The 21,421-nt window shown below is 38.0% G+C and overlaps 1 protein-coding gene across 4 annotated transcripts in view; it reads right to left on the bottom strand.

Annotated features, from left to right (window-relative positions):
- The window catches only part of USH2A (usherin), a 372,328-nt gene that overhangs the window by 35,436 nt on the left and 315,471 nt on the right, over window positions 1-21,421 (bottom strand). For all 4 annotated transcript variants that reach the window (XR_008971850.1, XM_057406464.1, XM_057406465.1 and 1 more), the window contains exons 59-61: window positions 21,185-21,343; window positions 20,395-20,557; window positions 14,269-14,623 (exon numbers count right to left, since the gene is read on the bottom strand). Coding sequence is in view for 3 of the 4 variants with exons in the window: in XM_057406464.1 (XP_057262447.1) it covers window positions 14,269-14,623; window positions 20,395-20,557; window positions 21,185-21,343 (677 nt within the window). In the remaining variant the exon portion in view is untranslated. The remainder of the gene's footprint in view (window positions 1-14,268; window positions 14,624-20,394; window positions 20,558-21,184; window positions 21,344-21,421) is intronic.

The raw sequence follows: 21,421 nt of genomic DNA, 5'->3' as shown, positions 1-21,421 counted from the left end.
TGTTCCCCACGTTTGGAGTAGGGGATTGCTACAGGGGATCCCTGCCCCTGCTTATCATAGCAACTACTGGAAACCGTCAACAAGTAGCCTGAAAAGTCCCTATGGCCCATGCTGGTAGAAGGAACAAAAATCTTGTTTTCCCATTGCAGCTGTTATGGACTTCACTGTAGATGAAAATAATGAGGTCTGATTAAGTTTATACTGAAGAATTAATGTCTTGAAACCAAGTGAACCTGGTGGATGGATGAACTTTCAGATCCTCCTAGGACCATATGGATATAATTCGCTCTAGCTTAAGCCTCTTCAGGGACACCATTGGGAAGAAACTCACCCTGACACAGCATATGTGAAGTTGTGTCTGCAGAATGCTCATTCCCATTTTCTATGCTGTCAGACCAACACACTAGATTCATATACGTACACAGAAAAGTAGACAGCTAAATCTGCTGCAGTGTGAACAGGAAAAGCAGCTAGCTAGTTTCACTTTTAAAGATTAATGCATAAATAAGCCAGAGTATTTAATCATGTCTTTTCATGTGGCTACACATTCATTAGTCCTTTCTAGTGTGGCTTGGGCTTCTTAGTGAAAGGCTGCTGCCAGAGGAGAAGAAGGTCTGATCTGCTTGCAACTTGCATGAGCAAGATGCAGTAGTTAGGGAAGAGATGAAAGATGTCAATGCTTAAATATTACTTGAAAGCTGAAGCTTAACAAATTTAGTTCAGATTCTGTATTTTCCTTGGATTTTTAAGTAATTTGGTAAATTAAAACAGACCACTAAGTCAGCAGGTATATAGTTGAGCTTAGCACAAAAAAAACGGTGATGATGTCAGAATTGAAAATGTCTCTACAGCACATTATTGACTCCAACATATTAAACTGTAAATCCACTAGTTTCACTGTCTCATTTATTGATCAGCTGCATGTATGCATGTTATAAATGAGCAATTCAAAAAGAAATTACTACAAATTAGTCATTTTGGGCCAGACTTGTAAATGTATTCAAGATGAATATAGACATTATGGGAAACAGTCAGAGCTCCTACATTCTGACACAAAACTTGCTTAGCTAGTGTCTCTGTTATTTTCTGTGCAGAGGAAGGGAGGTTCTTCCAAAAGGGAAGTCAAATGTTTATGTTTAACTTCTGTTTTGAACAGCCCATTGGAGAAGCCTCACCCTCTCTCAAGACAGACAGCCCAGCCTGCACTGACCATCTGAAGTAAGTTCTTAGAATTCGGAGCTGTGACTTTTGCTTAAACTCACTTAAGACTCAAGTGAACTCAACTCCTGAAGACTCAAGAAGCCCGTGAGAACATTTTCAGCCACCACAAAGCAACAGACCATACAGCTGAAGTCCTCCTTTTTTTCTAAGGTGAAACAGAAAACTATTAGAAGCATCAGAAGTTAAACAGCAGCAGTTTCAAAACGCTGCAAAATCATTGGAAGCTTCCTTTTGTCTTTTCAAGGATCCTGGATCAGGGTCTTCATGAGTAGAAGAACGAAACTAAATGGTGCATGTAGACAGTTTTCAACCAGAACAGGGTTTGGGTTTAGCTGATCCATAATATTGATGCAAACGTCCCTGACACCTGCATAGGTCAACATGTCGGCAATGAGGTGATGTTACTAAAGTCAGTGTGGTTTAAAATCTCCATTAAAACTCTCAAATCAATTATCATTAGAGATATTTGTTTACAAAGCAATTGAAAGGGCTGTGGTGCTTTTATGCAGGACAAGAAAGCTTAAAAATGCATATGCTAAAGAATTGGTGCAATTTTTGTCTCAGAAATGTCATATTTTACAAGCCACATGTTCTCAGCTCTAGTTGTCCTCAAAGGAGGCATTGTATTTAACAGCAAAACAACTAGAGCTCAAACTATTGTGTTACCTGTGGAAAAGGTGATGTTTTTATCTCATTTGTTCTCAGGATCTCTATTTAGTCCTTTTAGGCCAGGACTGTCCAGTAACATTAAGCACAGCACTTAAATATTTCACTGTCTTAAGCTACAACTACAGCATAAATCTCATGATCTATTGGTACATCATGGGTCTAGCATTTCTAGCATAGACGAGCATTAGAGAAAATCTAAATTATCATCTGCCTTAAACCCTGAAGAGAAAACAATAAAAAATAATTTAATGATACCATAATGACAAGAGTTATACTTCACTTCATCTGGGAAAAGATGTCTTCCAGAATTCTCATTAATTCTTTTTTTAAAGCCTGTTGAAATATATAAGCTCTGCAAAGTTTCATTCATTGTGTTTGTGTAGAGAAAAGTTTTCTTTATAGCAAAAACAGAGACAATTTTTCAGTGCAAGGAGTCCACTTCCCTCACACTCTTGCTTTATTAAACCTGTATTTGCAATTCTGATCTTGTAACAACTGCAAACTTGGTGCTTTTTCTTGCAGGCACTAGAGTAACATCTCCACACTGCATGGAGCATTTGGCTCAGGCTAGGAACTGTGATCTCTTTGGGAAAAAGACTTGATGCATTCAGACCTGCATGAAACAGACTTGGAAGAACATCTGAAGCAAAATTCAAAAGCAAAATGAATAATGATTTGTGATATACCCAGTAGGTTAAATAGATTCTGGGGCTGTTCAGTCCTGAATATATAAATCCTAGGAGGCCTTTTGGCATACAGACAGCACACAGTCCAGGGGCCTCATTCAGATGGACCATACCACAGCAGTAACATTATGTCTATGTTGGGGTGCTGTGGGCACCTACATGCTGAAGGCTACATACAGAAGAAAGGTGGAGCAGCCATGGATTAGTTTAAAAAAGACATCCTATAGCTCCAAAGTCAAAGAGTTTAGGGAAGGATACTGTGCAGCTACTCTTGCACTAGTCATAGGTTGCCCTAAGTGGACATGTTTGTCTCCTAAGTCTTTGCCTGCGTAACTACATAGCCTCCAGTAATGTAAGACCTTTAAAGGACATTACCTGACTGAAGTGGAGTCCTGCCTGTTGTAAGGACTGCAGGACCCACAGAATATTTGCAATTAGAAACAAGTTCCTAACAAAGATCTGAAGATGGCAAAAGTTATTTTCTACTAGACCTTCAGGATGGGAATTCATTCCTGCTCCCTATATCACTCATCATAGTCTCTAAATGTGCTTTTACAAAGGAAGGCTAGTGAAGGGAAACGAAAGGAGGAAGAAACAGTTTACACAATTCTGGTGGAGGGAGTAAAGCAGCCTGCAGTTGCCAGAGGTGTAAGAGATGTTTGATGCCCTAAAGGTTGCAACATGGCACCTGCTAATACAGTTAAGAGAAAATCCTCTGAATCTGGTAGCAATTTGCAAGGGGTTCTTTCAGCAAGCCCTCCACTTCATGGGTACAAATCTTCTCTCCATGTTCACAGTATTTTTGGCACTCATAATGCAGTTCAGTGAGCATATCCTTTCCATACCTTCCAGCCTATATCAGATGCCTGTGGTGGGGGTCATCTGTACCAATCTCTCTGTCTTTAAAGACTGTAGAGATTTTGTTTAATGAATGCTAAAGAAACAGATTTAAAAATACAATGCAGTTTTAACAGGTAAACAGTTAAGCAATAAAATCCATCCATTACAGGTGCATGTAAGTACAAAACACTTAGATGCTCCAGATCCCATGTTCCAAGCATTTCTGTAACTTCAGTCAGATAAAAAGTTTAAGCTGCTGAGGGAAATACCTGTAGTCTGTGACAGGATAAACTCATCAATTGGACTTTGTTTCCTCCTAATACAGATTCCTACCCCCACAAATTGCACATAACAAATTTTCATACTAGCATCTTCTAAACAGTCTACTACTTCCTGCCTTTGGTTTCTTTGGAAACCAATGAACCAACCAACCATAAATTATTTATGTTTTGGTACTTTCATTTGTGATCACACTGCTACTGAGAAGCAGGAAGAACAGGTACAAAGACTGTTTTGAACTATACTGAATCTGATTAGCTGTCTGATTTGGGCTAAATTTAAATTTATCAAGAGTAAATGTCCCCTCTCATCTTTCCCCTCTTCCACACATGAATGAGACCTTCACACTACTCAGAAACTGTGCTGTATTTGAAGACAAATACAAGAGCTGCCTGTCAGCTCATTCACCAACCAGCTAACCCACTCAGCAAACTCGCAAAGTTCCTTCTTCTGTTCATCTGTGTGACATCGCCTAGTTGTGTTTTCAACATTGCCCAAATGCATTTCAACCAGAAGGAAGATCCAGCTGGAACTTGCTATGCTGTGGAAGTTTCTGTCTTCAATAAATGCATAGGCAAGGGAAGTAGCACTTCCTGCTCCTCAGCAGACCCAGCACTGAGGTCGAAGGGAACTGAGGTGGGGTGCAGCACTCCTTGATTTCCAGCAACCACTACCACAAAACTGGTACAGACCATTCCAAGTGCACCTCCTCTGGTAACATGGCTGTGCTAGGTTAGGTTATTTCACCAAAAGGTCTGTCATATATATAAACTATTAAAATCTGCACATGGTTTAAAGTAGAAGTGGTCAAACTCAATATTCCAAATTGCATTGATTATAAACTTAGGTGATTTTTTTTCCTCTTGGTATGGCTGTCTCAGAGTTTTTCCTTTACAAACTGAATAATTGCATGAGTGTTTTAGAAATGAAATCTCATTGGCTAATTATTCACTTCATTTATTTACAATTTAATTTCCACATTGTATGATGAATCACCAGAATCAGTCAGTTATGCATCTGCTGACTGGATAAGTACTTTAATTTTGGTTTTAATAACAAATACGTTACACCTATTTTGAATTATTTTTTAGAGTTGCTGACTTTGTTAGCAGAATTCACAGAGCTTTGGAGCTTTGGAATTATTTTAATACTCTGCAATTCTCCAAACAGTCTGAAAAACTACAGAAAGTCCCATTATGATCCAAAAGAATAAAAACAATGCTTCAGTTTGAAAAGAGAGCCCCATTTTGGATTCCTTTTTCATACCCAGTTAACTTTATATACAGTTACAGCATAATGTGGTAATAAATTTATACCTCTCCACTGTCACCTGTTCAAAATGCATTGGAATAGTCAGGTTTTTTTCTGCTTTCAGATCTCTATCACATGCTGTGTGAGAACTGGAATAAATAATAAGCAGCCACGTTTTCCCATCCTGGAAAAGTTCCAGAAGGGAAAGGGCTCTTGACATTACAGAGCTAAAGGAGTTTTCAAGACACTTTTTATTTCCATATTCCTTCTTTTGTATGCTAGGTTGCCTGCCATTATGTTTATGTAATTCTGACAGTGTTCTTAATGACACACTAACAGATTGTAAAACATGCTGCTGGCATTTACTTGCTTTTTATATTTTTAAAACAATGTCCTTCATGTAACAGTAGTTAAGCGCGGCAGAAGGACATCATTAGAGCCATGGTTAAACTGTAATTTACACCATTAGGAAGGCAGGAGCAATTTTTATTGCCTGGCAATTTTCTTGCTGAAATATTTGGACCATATGGCTCAATTTGTGTAATAACCTTAATTTCAGCACCCTTCAGGTCTGCCTCCATCTCCTACGGAATGGTAAAATGCGGTTTAGCAGAAAAGGCAACTGTCTATACTTAGAGAGTTGAGATTAATAACATGTCACGTCCTGTTTTTGGTGAAGGAATTCAAACAGCAGCCAGATGGTATCTCTACAAATAACTGTCAGGGGTCTTGATCTAATCAATACAATGTATTAATACATCTCCCCTCGCTGCTTCTCGAGGGGCTAGCGTGCAACATCTGGAAAGATTGGGGGGACCGCCAAGTAGAAAGCTGATCCTTTTCAGAATCAAACTGAGCCCAATTAATTTTTCATGTATACTTGATAACTGTTTCATAATGAGCTATGCGTCTTGACGGAGTTAGGGTTGGTGGCATGAGCAGCTTGTGCTTCCTATCCCCATTCAGTCCACTTACAGAAACCAACCCATTAATCAAACTATCTGGCATAAAACTGAAATCTCAGCTCAGCAAGAGATCAGTAACCATCATTAAAAAAAAGGAAAGAAAGGCAACAACAAAGACCCCACCACAGAACAAGGCTTTAGTGGGCAAAAGTATCCAGGCATGACATTAGTAATTACTTTAACACAAAACAAAACTCAGAAACACGCTTACCTGGCAGGCACCTATAACACAAAACTTAATATTACCTTCCTGTCAAAAAGAAACATTTAAGTCCATAAAAAATACACTGCCATTCTGCTTTCTAGATACAGGAGCCATCTGGCTCCTATTCACCACAATTGCTATTCTAGACTCAAAAATATAGTGCTGCAAATTAACAGACACCCATTTCCACTCCCAAAGAGCTTTCTGTCAATAACCTCATCTTTAGCAATGTGCAGGAATTAGGGTCTTGCCCCCTAAAAAACCAAAAGAGTGTGGCAAGATTATACATGCATTCCAGTGCTTTTTGTAAAGTCTGAAAGGAGGAGAGAGAGAGGTCATTTGACAGGCAAAAAAAGGGAGACTGCAACAAGCATAGGGGAGATGTGCCTGAATGAGGCTGTGAAGCTGAATGATGGGAATGGATTCAAAAGGGAGCAGTAAAGAGAAAGGACAGGAGGTCAGCTGAGAATACTAAACTTATTTTGCATAGGACACCCCATGGCTGTTTGATGAGAATGACATTGGTGGCTGTAGACTTGGATTAGATTCAAATGGAGTCCCCAGCGGTACGAGGCTCTAAGTTATATTACCAGTTCCCATAAGGGGAGAGGTAGGATTCTCTGTTTACTAAAATGACCCAATGCGTGTTAAAATACCCTATGAAATATAAGCATATGAGATAACACTTCTCAGACAATTAGAATAAAAGACCTTCTATATGGAGGGAAGTGAGGCAGGGGGATAAAATGGGGGGGTTAGGAGTGGCCTTTCTAAATATCAGATGAAGAATTCCTGTATCTGTAGCTGTTGGGTATGACCCTGGGGATTTTGGGGAGCTGCCCTATGACTTTAACAACAAAGACCATTCTCTTGGAGTTGCCTGATATGTTCACTTAAGCATGCTGGTTAAACATGAATTAAAATCTAGTCAAATCTAATTAAGCATTTTAAAACAGATACCTAATTTGAAAAACAGCTGTACATATTATCCAACAAATTTCTGCCTCTTCCTACTTATACATGAAAAAGCATCTGTAGCTTACCAAAACCTTGGTTTTAAAGCAGATTTAGTACAGCCACACACAACATGGCACAAAGGGAAGAACATTCCTCTCATTTTATTTTCCTAGCAAGGTATACTTAATGAAGGGAAGTTTTGTGGGGGTTTCTGTTTTGTTGATTTTGTTTCTAAAAATGCTGTCAAAGATATTTTTCTACAGAGCCCAATTAGTTTAATCTTATTGTCAACTGAAATGCAAGACTTGCAGAAAAAGCTGTAGAGAGAAGCATATATATAAAGAATAAATAAAAACATACATAGAGAAACAGCACAAGGAGGATCTCATTTTAGGCATCTGCCCTTAGGCTTTGCCATATGGTCACCTATTCTCTTATGTGCACAAACTGAAAAGATTACCACTTCCACCACCATCTTTCTGTCAGAGGGTACCACCTTTTGAATCTACCAACCTACCTCATCCTATTGTGTGCGTTAGGAAAGACCGGCTGATTAATCATCTTAAAACCAACCGCATTCTTTTGTCTGACACATACCAGTAGTAGCACACAAATGCACTAGAGGAAAGCAGTCCTGTATGAACAATTACAGCCCAAGGATGGTAAATGCTTATGCCTTAGCTATTCTGGAGCTTTCATGGTCTATAAATTTCTATGGTCTATATTCATGCTCCTAACCAGGTTAGATGCTTGAAGTCAAATATTGTAAATATCCCTCAAAAGACCTAATTCTATATGTGTTTTGCTCATCAAATAAAGAAAGACCTGTGGAGTGGGTGAAAACTGGATCTTGCACAAGGAGAACCCAAGGATAAAATACACTGGATCTTTCACACACACACAGTATCACACAGTATACTAGAGATTGGAAGGGACCTCGAAAGATCATCTAGTCCAATCCCCCTGCCGGAGCAGGAACACCTAGATAATGTTACACAGGAATGTGTCCAGGCGAGTTTTGAATGTCTCCAGGGAAGGAGACTCCACAACCTCCCTGGGCAGCCTGTTCCAGTGTTCCGTCACCCTCACTGAGAAGAAGTTTCTTCTCAAGTTTAAGTGGAACCTCTTGTGTTCCAGTTTGTACCCATTACCCCTTGTCCTGTCATTGTTTGCCACTGAGTAGAGCCTGGCTCCATCCTCGTGACACTCCCCCTTTATATATTTATAGACACTTATAAGGTCACCCCTCAGTCTCCTCTCCTCCAAACTATAGAGACCCAGCTCCCTCAGTCTTTCCTCATAAGGGAGATGCTCCACTCCCTTAATCATCTTTGTTGCCCTGCACTGGACTCTCTCCAGCAGCTCCCTGTCCTTCTTGAACTGAGGGGCCCAGAACTGGACACAATATTCCAGATGCGGTCTCACCAGGGCAGAGTAGAGGGGAAGGAGGACCTCTCTCAGAGGTCTCTCTATTTCCAAATAGTCAACTAATTCATTTGTAGAAAAAATTACCTATTGATCCAGGCGCTCTGATCTAGTCAATCTAGGGTGTGTGGTTAGGCATGGTCAGACATAACCCTATCAGTGTTTTTACTTCCACCAGCCCAAAACTGTATCAAAGGGCAAAGTCAACTTTGTGTTGCACACAGAATTAGGGAGAAAATATTCAGGAGAAAATGTGGCAAAATAAACTCCTTTGCTGTAACCTTCACTAATTTAAGTCACCAGTTGCCTGACAACATATTAAGACCTCACAGACACCAGATAAACTTTTCTCTGCTACACCACATCCTAACCCACAAGGATTGTTTGTTTCTTGGCACAATTCCATCAGTCTAAAACTATGTTTCTGTGGCTGCCAGCAGCATCCAGGAGACACTGAAGTGGCCTTGGTTACAGCAAAGATGGTTTAAATAGAAGAGTTGAAGCCTCTCTCTCTCTTACCGTTCTGATCCAGTTCTATTACCACAGTACTTCAAAATTATCACAGTTGTGCAACAATCCATTTCATCCTTTCTGTTGTAATTATGCAGTTCTGCATGTCTGTCTTGATAGGTGGGGCTTACAGAAGCACTTAATCAGTTGCTGGAGGAGCATCAGTAGTGCCAATCCAAATGCTTATCTTAACAGAGCTGTAGTGCCAAATCCAACATATTCTGCAGCAGCATGGAAACAACAGAATCTGTGAGATACAGATTGCCTCACACACTCTATTTTTTGTCTTAGCAGCCTTCAATGTGAAGGAGCATTTGTCCTGTATTAATCCTGCATAAGCTTAACAGGTCTAGCTGGGCTTTCCTGGCAATTAAAACAATTACAGTGATTCCAGTACAAGCCCTTCCTGAAACTGTGCTAACAAGGCTTGGAATCTTAAAACCTGCATTTAAATCAGATGATTCATTTGCAAACCCATCACATACAGCACATATAGTAGGTGTGGGTCATTTCATTGGAATGAGAAAGCAAATGTCTCTATACATGAGAGGTCACCAGTTGTAAGTTAAAACCTTTTCACTGTTAGGCATAATTAAAATACTCTGACAGTGGTTTCAGTAATTTAAACATTGCAGTATTGTTGTAATATTTTTCTAGGCTTCAAGAGTTCACAATTGTTTGGTCCAATCAAATCTTGGAACACTGGAGAAGTTATCACCCATCAAGGTAATTACTTTCAAGTTGAAATAATTACTCCATCAATGTTAATGGTCTTTCAACTTCAATAAAGCACTCACCTGCCGATAATCACAGCTAACCTCTTGCTCTCATGCAATTCCCTCTCTATTTAGAAGGTTATATTACAGCCGTTAGAGTGGTCACTTGTCCTGAACAGCTGCTGAATTTCACTTTGATCAGCTGTGAACCATAAAAAAATTGGTCATCTGTGTATGATTTCCCCCTAACCCATAAGCCCTTGCAGAGCTAAGGAGATGATCTTTTGGTTGTATTAGGGCACTGCTGAGCACCATCTTGTTTCTGGTTGTGGCTACTTTTCACTCACCAACAGCAGCACAGTAGCCTAATTAACTTTTGCCCTCCACTGCAGTTTACAGCTTTCATTCTTCACTAAGTAGCTCATATTCTGAATTTATGGCATGTGCAGGGATTCCTCCATTTACTATCATCTTTTCATCAAGTGAAGTCCATTTCCCAGGCATGAACAAAAAAGTTTTACTGGTCCTTCTCTTTGGCATGTTTTTCCTACAGTCTTCATCCTTTTTTTTTTTTTTTTATAAGGAAGTTGTCATGTAGAGTCCTGAATACTGCACTACTGAATAATGTTTACAATACAGTTTGTAACTATGTGGTATCTCATCTGTAATGCTGCCATATGTTTACTGGTCTATATGAGGAAAGAGAAATGAAGGATCACACACAGATGTACTATTTCTGAATGTGAATATTAGGAAGGAACTAACTCTGGATGCAAGATGCCAGATAGCTGTAAAATCCTGCATAGGAAGCATGTGTATATGGCAGTACTGGCCATTTAAGGTTATTTCTGATAAGCACGTTGTACTTTCATATACACTCCACTGAGGTTGATTTGCCACACTGAGGCCTCGATTCTACACGATAATTACGGAGGTCACTACCCATAGCAGGCGGATTCTTTTCTTTATAACCCTCATCTCTGGCTGTTTTTAATTCTCCAATCACATATTCTGACATTTTCTACTCATCTTTTTGGCTTTGAATTCTCCTGCTCTTGCTAAACAACAAAACACTTGACATAATTGTCATGGCAGAAACAGCATTACACATCCACAACACATTGATTAAGAAAAAGTCTAAACTTACCCACAGTTTTACCTCACAGCAATATTTGGAATACAGCAGTTAAAGAGCTGTTATGCTTTGATGCCATTTGGCAGGTAGTGGCTTTATAAAGAAATCGGCTCTGGGTTCTGTGTTCACAAGCTTAAGCCCTATGTGCACAGGACTGAGAAGTGTAAAGTGACAATCTAGTTGCTTCATGCTGATTTCTGTAAATGAGAACTTACTATCAGTCCATTCCCCTATAAACACATCTGCCTTATATTGTCAATAAGAGATTAAATATCATTCTTGCTTTAGAGGGTTAAAATGAACTGGGAAGACATTGTGGGAGAAACTTGTACTGCTGTAACCATTCTTGACATGTTTTTATTCTGCAAATAAGCCAGAATGTCAGTTTAACATCTGTCACTACAGTCCTGGCCAAACATGCTAGTGAAACGGGTGACACTGCTCTTTAACTGCAAAGCATCAAAATGGCTCACATGTACTTCAGTTGCTTCTAATGGTGCAGGGAGATCCTCCTTCTGTTTGAGCGGCAGCCGCTTTTGCTCTTAGAACTGAATTCTCATCTTTATCTCCATAGGCAGCATAAAATTTCAAGGGGTCAGCAATAACCTGAAGGTACAGACAGCCATACCTTTGGTACATTAATTTAAATACAGCTTAATGCACCTTAACTGGGGAGTGAATAGATGCAGTTTGGGAAGGTAGAGTGGGTAAGTCTGTCAAATAGTTTGAAAACCCAGAAGATGCTTCTCATTTGGCTCTGGCAATGGATGGAAATGAAGCTGTCAAATTAGAACACCCTTCAGGGACATTAGTGAGAGTTTCATTTGTATCCTGCAGTGTCACAAGTATTGTATTTCTACATTGAGTTTTGGTCAAGCTTTATGTCCTGTGGCAGGCAACCAGGATGCAAATGACAAGAAGAAGGGTGGGATCAGCTTCTGTGATTCTAGCAGTGCTTTTTTTTTTTTTTTCTGGAATAATATGAAGGGATAAGGATAAGGATGGAATCCAACAGATTAAATAATGGACTGAACTCATTGCTCACTTAATACTTTTAACTCTTGCTTGTAACATGAATGTTTGTGTGAGAAAATGACTAATGGCATATCCCACAAGAGAGCTTCAATAGAGATGCTTTAGAAAATTAAATGATTTATCCTAGTACCCCTGAAAGCTGTATTTTAAAGGTGCAGAAATTTAATCATTGGAATGCTAGTTCCTTTAAGAAAATTACATTTTAACTAAAGTGTCTCATTCACAAAGCTACAGTAAAGGGTATATCATGATAAAATTATATTTTTAAGGGGTTATAACTTTGAAAGTTGGTATCCAGGTTTTTGCCTGCTGGGATAATTGACCTGACCTCCTGAAGACATCTTTGATAACAGGACTTTGTGCACTTTATGTCAATAACTTTGATTCAAAGCTTTAGCTGTTCTGCTATATTCAGAAGAGTTAGGATTCTGACCTCAGTTACTTGGCATAAATCAGCAGCAACTCTACTGAGTTAATGTAGTTGCAGCAACTTAAAGTGAGTGCAACAGATGGAAAAGCTGTGCAGAAACATTTCTCCCAAAAAGGAAGTATAATATTTTAAAATAAAAAAGGGTATAAAAAATAATAATCAATAAATGTTCATGACAAAGGACAGTAGAAAAAACATGCAAGGCCGCTTTGCTGCAATGCTTACTAGAACAGCTGTCCATACACTGCCAGAATGTCATTTTGATTCAAGATAGTGTTTGGGGAAAATAGAGGATTTTGGAGCCAGGAAAATACTAATTCTGTAAATAATATCTTGTTAATTTAAAAGGCTTTTAACTGATGTTGTTAAAGAAACACACTGTGGCAGCATCATTTAAAAGACCATTTTGGTAGGTTTTATTACCCACAATACAACCATCTTGGACATTTTCTGTTGTTGTTGGCATGCTTAGAAGACATTGCAATGCATGACCAGCCAGGTCAATTCCAATGCTCAGCAACACACTGCATGCAGCTCAAGCAGAGTGTTAGGAGAAGTTCTGTCATTCCACTGGGTTTGAAATCCTAGGTGTCCCATAACAATTATATTTTTTTAAACAAGGGAGCTGAATACCAAAATGCTACTGAAGTTCAATGAATTTAAAATCCCAATCTACTTTTTAAAACCTAGCAGTGCAAATGCAACTACTTCAGAAGCCAGAAGTATATATTCCTATCATTCAATTCAGAAACTTCTTTCTCTTTCAGAAAAAGATGCATTACAAACTTAATCCCTTCAGGCTTCCAAGAAGGTAGACACAAAACTGCTTTGGAACCATATGATCACAAGAGCATGTTGACATTACTGAGCTGGAAACCTCCCACCTTGTCACGTCGAGATTTTTCTGAGGGAGTTACTTTTAGGTATTCCACAGAAAGCCTTTTAGGATCCTACTCGAATATCAAACAGATACTTTATAATTGGGGTACTTCAGAATTTAGGGGATTTCTGGTGTTACTCAATACAAACACAGCTAGGAATATCACTTAGGTAAAATTCTAGGTTTATGAAAAGGAGGTGGCACTGCTGAGGAAACACAACTTTATTACAACCTTCCTAAACATTTTCTAAAACTTACTGTCAGAAACAACCAAGCACAACAGCTATCACTAATATAAGCAGTTCAGTTCAACTATCTATAAGCTGTCATTCTAGAGAAAGACTAGAATGTAATATATAGATGAGAAAAGCAGGGGTAACTGCACAAACCATAACCAATTCTGTCACTGATTTACATAACATTGTCAGTCAGTTCAAAAAGCAAGATGCCCTTTCCTGAGTCTACCCCTCCACATACTGAATTGAAATGTAATATTTACAGACATTCGTGTTTGAAAACTCCCTTGAAGGGAAAGACATGTTGGCAGTGCAATGTAACATTCTAACATAACTACATGCAATTAAAGTAAAAGTAGTTCTGTTTTTATTACTGATGAATTATGAGTGGAACATGCAAATGCACTGCATATATGAACAGTGTAATTACTAATGAACTCATTTACTTTGTGATTCCAACTGAATTACAAAACTATCATATACAAGAAGGACTGTTTTTGTTGTTCTTTGTGCATATCCTGTGCAGCTATTTCAACAGTCAGATAAAAAGCTTTCAGAGTAAGACTGTGAAGTTAGGTGCATGTGCTTCGTTCCTCCAAACATGATCCATCTATGCTTTTGAGTAATCTACTTGCCTTTACAAGGAATTAGATATTAATGTGAAATATTTCAGTCTGCATTGCACCAAACACAAAGTTTAAACCAACAAAACTACTGGAAATTTGAACCCCCACTTTTCCAATCAGTGTTGAATAAGATTTTAAAATACCACAGAGATCAAAGCAGAGGAAAAACAACTTAAACCTGGTTTTGTGGTCTAATTCTTACCGCTACGGTTAGTGCTGTAACAGCTGGGCTGCTAAACGTTGGATCACTGTGTTTTTCTTGGTAGACTACTCGATACAGAGATATAACTCCATTGGGAGAGATAGGCTGGGTCCAGTTCAACCACACTGAGTATGCACTGGTTGCTTGTGCCCAAGGGGCTCCCATGCCCAATGGGGAATCCTCCAGAGTTTGGGTTGAAGCCCACAGGCTCTCCACTGACCCCACAGCATTTTGAGCTCTGACACGATATTCATAGAGGGTAAAAGGTTGTAGAGCATCCGATGCATCAATGAATTCCAAAGGTCCTTCAGTCCAGATGAACAAAAGCAGCTCTTCTTGACTGCCCACAGGACGTCTGAAAATAAAGACACTGTGTTCAAAATTGAAAAGAACTTCAACAGTCCCATGATATTAGATCCTGAAGTTCTAAGTTCAACCTTTACCTCAGAAAAGTAAAGAACTTACTCCTATACATTACACACACAAGGAACTGCCTATCACTGCATCTTAAAAGTGTTTTTCTGAAACTTATGTTAGGTGCTGAGTAGTGAAGAAGAGACTTTTGAGGTAATCATTTAATCATTCTCCTTTACCTAGCAGAATAAAACATGTGAAACAAGAGTGTTGTTACAGTCTGTATTAGCAGCGTAAAAGTACAATAGCACATTGCCCTTTTAGGACAGAACACACCAGATATGAGACATTCAGAACTTAGAGCATGAAATTTTCAATCCATATGTAGTTGCTAAGCAATGATTTGAATTCTAATATGGGTGCACATTTTCAGCATTTCTGAAAATCAAATGTTACCAAGTGAACAAGGGATAAATATTCTATCATGCCCTCAAAGTCAAAGCAGTGCACTTTTAAGTTCTGGTTTGCTCACAACAAATATTGTTCTTGTGAATGGGATAAGTAATCTCTTGTACATAAACTTAGCAGAATCTGCAGTTCCACCACAAAAACTTGTTAAAATATCACAAGTAGTGCTTTTTGTCAGAAACTACATATTTTTTTTCATTGCTGTTTATGTTTAAAAATGCAAAATTAAGATATATGAGGACAATTACTGTACAGGCTTTTGGCACAATGTTTTTTTATTTTGTATGTGTATACATAAATACATATATGTATTCATGTACACACACACATATATATGCACATATAAATTTATATATAGCATTCCCACTAGAGATCTCTTGTGTTGGACATGGTAATATTCAGAATATCAGGGGAGATTACAGATGATCCTCAGCCCATTTCTAGTATATAATTTACAACAGTTGTAATAAGGCAAGCACTCATCTTCAAAACAGAGTTATCAAATCAATTGTCTCACTTGGCATAAAAATGTTTGTGTGAAATTAAGTTGGTTACATTTAAACACTGTGATAAATCTCAGTGACGGCTGTGCTGTACTGCACATGAATTTAAGCAGTTCCCCTACTCTTCATAGAAACCTTGGCCTTTGCAGAACGTAAAAGCATGTTCACCCTCCATGCCAAAATCAAAAAACCGAATTACATTATCTGCCACTTTTCCTGCAAGTAGGGCAAATTTGCAGAAGTCAAATTGGTTTGTCTGCCTACTGGGTGTCATCATCACTACACACACACACACAGACACTAAAGAACATTTCTCTGGCAAGAGAAAACCTATTTCACAGAATTCTGTCAGCTTTTATTTTGTTAGAGCAACCCAGGAATTAGTTTAAAAACGTAAAATGCAACAAATTCTTTTTTTAAACTGATAATCTTAGCTTCTTGCAATAGTCTATTCCCAGGTATTTACATGGAAAATATAACGAATGCAATGAATGCATGTGTGTACACAGCTGTTTATTCATTCTTTGTGTATATGATATATGAGGCATGTGTAAATACATTATTTTCTTATATGAAGCTAAGGAATTTTTGCTAAACTCTGAGATAAACAGGTCATATGGACACTGCTTATTTTAAAAGGATTGAAGTGTGGTTTAAAAAACAAAAGGGAAGTTTTGAGGTACAGTGTTGCTAGTATAGTGAAATAGGCCAATCATAAGATGTGTTAATATAAGTAGGCAGAACTGGGTGAAGAAAGGCAGGTAGAACAGGCAGGAAAGATTCCCTAGCAATTCTCTCTACTGCAACAAAATGTCTGGAAGGTTTGAGGTTCAAAATTTCCCATTGATCCCAAAACTCCATCTCCTATTTTTAGTACACCTCCCCATTGCTTAATATGCAATGGCATATTAAGCCTTATGTATAAATCTCCCTTAGATGCTGTTCGTTGATTTTATGCAAGACACATAATTCTGAAAGATGAGTCATTACTATACCTTTCTTCTGTGCCTAAAAGTATACCCTCTTCCCTCTGTACTCAAAAACATGCCTAAAAAAATTCTCTATCAATCAATTAGTGAAAAGACAGTAGTTTAGTGCAATGTCACATTTAATACATCTTGTCTGACCGAGCAGTATGGCACTTAAAAGAATACACAGACTTATGTTTGATAAATTTTTGAGACTGTGATAAACAGTTTTTTCACACTTAAAGATCAAATATGCCACCAACTGTAAGCTCATCCACAAGCAAAGCAGTACAATGTAGTCTGGTTAAGTATTTAGATCTTATTACTACTGAATATTTAATGAATGAAACTTATGGTTATGTAAATGGTTCCATCTGTAGTGCTAAAAACCAGAATATCTTCATGTATGAATAAACTTTGAACAGAAGTGGTTGAACAGTCTGTAATAATTTCAACCATTTTAAGATTTAAGATGCAACTGCTCATTTAACTGGAAGTGTTTCTTATGTACAATGAGCTGCAAAGGAGAATAACATTTTCGAGAGCTGGAAGCGGTCTCTTAATCTGCATAGTCTGATTTGCTGCTTACATTCATTTGAAAGATGCTTAGAAATAGTTATTTTTATAAGGGTAAATTCTCCTTGCCCCACTGCCAATCTGAGCCAGATGACAAAGTGGAGAATATAATCTTCTTTGTGACAGATAACTGTAGAGCTGTGTGCAGAGAACTGCAGCAACACTAACTGCAGCATGCACCCCTCAGCTTTCTTATGCGGAAAGAGACTCAGTGAACCCCTGAGGTCTTACAGGTCAATTGAGAATCATTCTTCACATGTTTTCCTTTCAGCATGCAACAAAACCAAATGCTTAGCAGTGCTTGCTGTTTTCCTTACCAGAGTGGGAGTGAGTTATTACTAAAAGAGCTGAGAAGTCTTGAGGTAAAATTCAAATGATTTGGGAATCATACCATCAAATGTGGGGGGAATAATGCAACATCAACAATGCTCCCCCTTTACAATTTCACATCCAATTAAACAAAGCTGCCTCCCTTACCACTGAGATTCAACAAATCTCTACTAACGTAGTTTGGATGTTTTTCTTTCTTTTAGGGTTTTTGTTGTTTTTTTTTTTTACAGGCTTTTGTGTAAAAGTGAACAAAATTTGAGATTATTGTGTGCAACATGCTAATTTTGATTAGGTATTATATCAATTACAGGTATAAATAAAACCCTCATGAAGTTCTTATAGTAAAATGACAATACTCATCCATAAGGATTCTTATATTAAACCACCTACTAACACATGCGCCTTGCAAGCTGGCTTGGGTGCAGCTCATGGGTAAGAGTAGAAGGATAAGCAATTAATTAATCAGAAAGAGTCAGTCTAGAAGCCTCTACACTGCAAGTCACACCAGTCAACAGCCACTGAGACTTGGCCTCTGTCTAAAATTGCCTGTTAATTTTTCAGCTACATTTTCACCATAAGGGTTGCTCAGCTAATGAGAGCAACATTACAATCTCACATATCACATACCTGCATATAATCTTAATATATTAAGTAATACAATCTTACTGAGCATGAGGTAGAAACTTCGGCAGAAATTCAGACACTCCCTTAAGCAAAATATGAACCAAAGTTACATGTAATTTTACAGGCAATATTTCTTTCAGAGTCATCTCATGCGCATCCTACACAGTGCATGCTGGTGGCCAACAGAGAGCAGTTCCATTAGCTGATGTAACCTCTGTGTTATTAAAATACAGCAAGAAATACATCACCTATTTCTGTACTATTATTTTTGCAGACTCTGGTAATGGAACGGGAAGAGAAGTAGATTAGGTGATTATCTCATGAACCAGATCTTTTCTCATTCACAGTCTCTAGCAAGATCTGGTCCCTTGCTAGAAAAGTTTAAAAGCTTCAGATCTGTATTGGAAACTGCTATATGGATCCGAAATGAAATGTCACCATCTCTTTCATCATAAACTAATAATTTTTCTGGTGTCTAACAAAATGTGTGCAAAATTCCAAGTGCTTTTATGATTCTAGAGGAAAGCACAAGTCCTGCCATTTTAATGGAAAGATCTGCACACACACTAGCTCCCCAAGCATTCCAGGTTTTGTGTTAAATGAATTTATTTTGGTGGTGACACAGGAAGGAAGAGGGACATGATGAATAAGAAATTACATGCCATAACCTCCCACGGAAATACTGCAGTCTTGCTGCTATAACAATGTAAGGCTATGTGGGGCTACAAAATGAAAAAGAACTATGTGCTTACATCCCATTTCTGATTTTTTTTGCGGCTATCTGAGAAAGATTTGATATTGTTGTTGTCTAGGCACATTTAAACTTCAGCTGAAATAACTGCCAAGTGATTCATGCCTATGTAGCTGAATATACCGATTGTATCTGGAGCCCCAGTGCGCCATTTTCATTTCACTTTAAATAAAAAACAAAATGTATCTATGTCAGTCAGTGCCCTTCTGCTGTACTCAGAGGTATCAAACAGGCTACAATTATGATTGTGAAGTGATTGTGTCACACTGGAGGAAGGTTTATTGCTTTTGAGTCTGCTAGGCAGTAACACATTCTGTTTCATATTACTCTTTATATCATTGTTTGGTTGTGACTAGAATAATCAAATGCCATCAAATGCTGTCAAATTCAATTTACAGTATTTTTCACTGAAGCAGGCCTTCTGCATTATATTTTTTTTTTTCCTTTCTATGGTTGCCATGGAATAGCAGCTGTAATCATCAGCTTTACTTACAAAACCAACAGAGTGAAGACATGTCTTGGGCTATAACATATACTTCATTCCTCTTCATACAGGGGAAGGACTTGGGTTTTTTTGATCAGATAATTAAAAAAGAGCAAATAAAAGATATTTCAAGACAGCAGGAATTTTTAGAGACTCCTAATGTTTTTAAGGCAAAGTGAATTTATATTAATTATCACTGCTGATTTCAAAAGGTAATTCAATTCCCTGTCTTCTCAGTCACAGCTCTAATATAATAAAATATCCCAAACTCTAGGTTCATCCCAGCATGTGTCTGCCACACATATTTAGAGCTGGAAAACCAGGAACTTCAGAGTTTCAGTTCCTCTTCAATACATGGCTTAAGTTTTATATTCTCTGCCTTTCTGAAGCTATTCAGGAGCTTTTATAAAAAAGGTCAAAGGGCACAGCAGTCATCGGTGTTTTGCTACTTTGATACTTCCTTAAACATAGCAATCTATATAGAAAAAACTTCACACACAGCTTATGAAGCTCCTGATAGGGAGTGAGGATAAGTCAATCAACCACCTAAACAGGGCAGCTGAATGCAAACACTAAGCAACATAAATAGATACAATGTTATCACACTCCAAATTACATACAAACAGGAACATAATTTATCTTGGAAAACTGATCTGTATTAGGAACCTAGATACTTTTTTTTGCTTTTAAAAACCTCAGAAATGGTGAATTACTCCTGTCTCCATTTCAACATTCTCAACTGTCCATCAGAGAGGACTGAAGAATGCATCTAGCAGCTGGGGTAAACACAGTGAGAGTGTCTATCTTATAATATTTTCTGTTCCTTTGGACTTTTGAAAATATATTTTCACCTGCTTTTTGTCATTTGTTGATCAGGAAGATGATTCTTGCCTCAGCTCTTATTCTCAACTTGTCCATCCATATATCAGGATTTTACTTTAGCATTTTAAAGGTGATACACACTTTATCATGTACTTCTACACTTCTTTTTCACCTCCTAGTATATCAAGGAATAAAGAAATTAATAGTTCAATGAGACTAAGAATCTGAGGTGATGAAAGTATTTACCTGTGAATAAAGTAGTTAGTAATAATGCCGTTTGGTTTCTTAGGTGGTCCCCATTTCACTTCTATGAGTGCAGATCCCATTGCTTTAACGATAGGTGGGCTCAGCTCTCTAGGAGGTGCTTCAGAAGTTCTTGCGTATGTTTGGCCACCCACTCCACACCCACCTACAAAACCAGAAGTTTGCTTAGCAATGAGACTTATTCCTCAACAAAGTGTACAGTAAAAGCAAACAAATGTCAAGTAATGAATCTCCAATGAAACGATGCCTCATTTCACTATTAAAAACTCATTTAAATTACTGTGGTTTCACTGACTATTTACTCCTGATTTTCACCAGCACAGGTGAGGAGAGAACTGGTTCCAAAGTGTCATTTTAGGGAGACTTATTTCAATAGGATTTTGAAGATCTCCAGTAAAGGCAATTAATTTTGTAATATTTGGGCTCTTCTCTCCTGTCTTTATGATTACCACTTCTTGCTTGTGAACAGTTACAGAACTGATTTTGTTCTGTATGCAAATTTCGAAGAATTGCAAAGCTATTTGTGAAGAACTTTTAATAAAATGGCACATATTACATAAAATAAATTTTTTAAATCTCCATTTAAAATATTCATGATATAATGTGAAGAAATATTTTACGCTTCATTCAGTGCTAGGCTTTCTTTATACTAGGTAAACACTGGACTCCAATGTAGGAATAAGATTTTATCTGTTTTGATGAGTTGAATTTATCTGAAAAAATCTCTATTCCTTTCCCAGTCACAGAGGTGGGACTTTGAAAATCATCTTACCATTCTGGCATGCTTGTATTCTTATCTCATACAGGGTGTAGGGATCCAGGCCATGGACAAGAGCAAAATGTGCACGACCTACTGGCTTCACTAGTAGAGTGGGACTGCTTGCATTTAGTAAGATGTTGTATTCCAAAGGCACATTGGTTATGAATATCCCTGTTGTGACACAGAAAACAATCAGTGATTATCTGAAATACAAACAGTAGCGCAGGACAACTTCAAAGAAGCACTGAT

The sequence above is a fragment of the Pezoporus wallicus genome, unplaced genomic scaffold (genome assembly GCF_028554395.1).
Source record: "Pezoporus wallicus isolate ANWC-B61680 ecotype Strahan unplaced genomic scaffold, APGP_CSIRO_Pwel_v1 scaffold_2617, whole genome shotgun sequence".
Taxonomy (NCBI): Eukaryota; Metazoa; Chordata; class Aves; order Psittaciformes; family Psittacidae; genus Pezoporus; species Pezoporus wallicus.
This window is presented reverse-complemented; position numbering and strand designations above follow the sequence as displayed.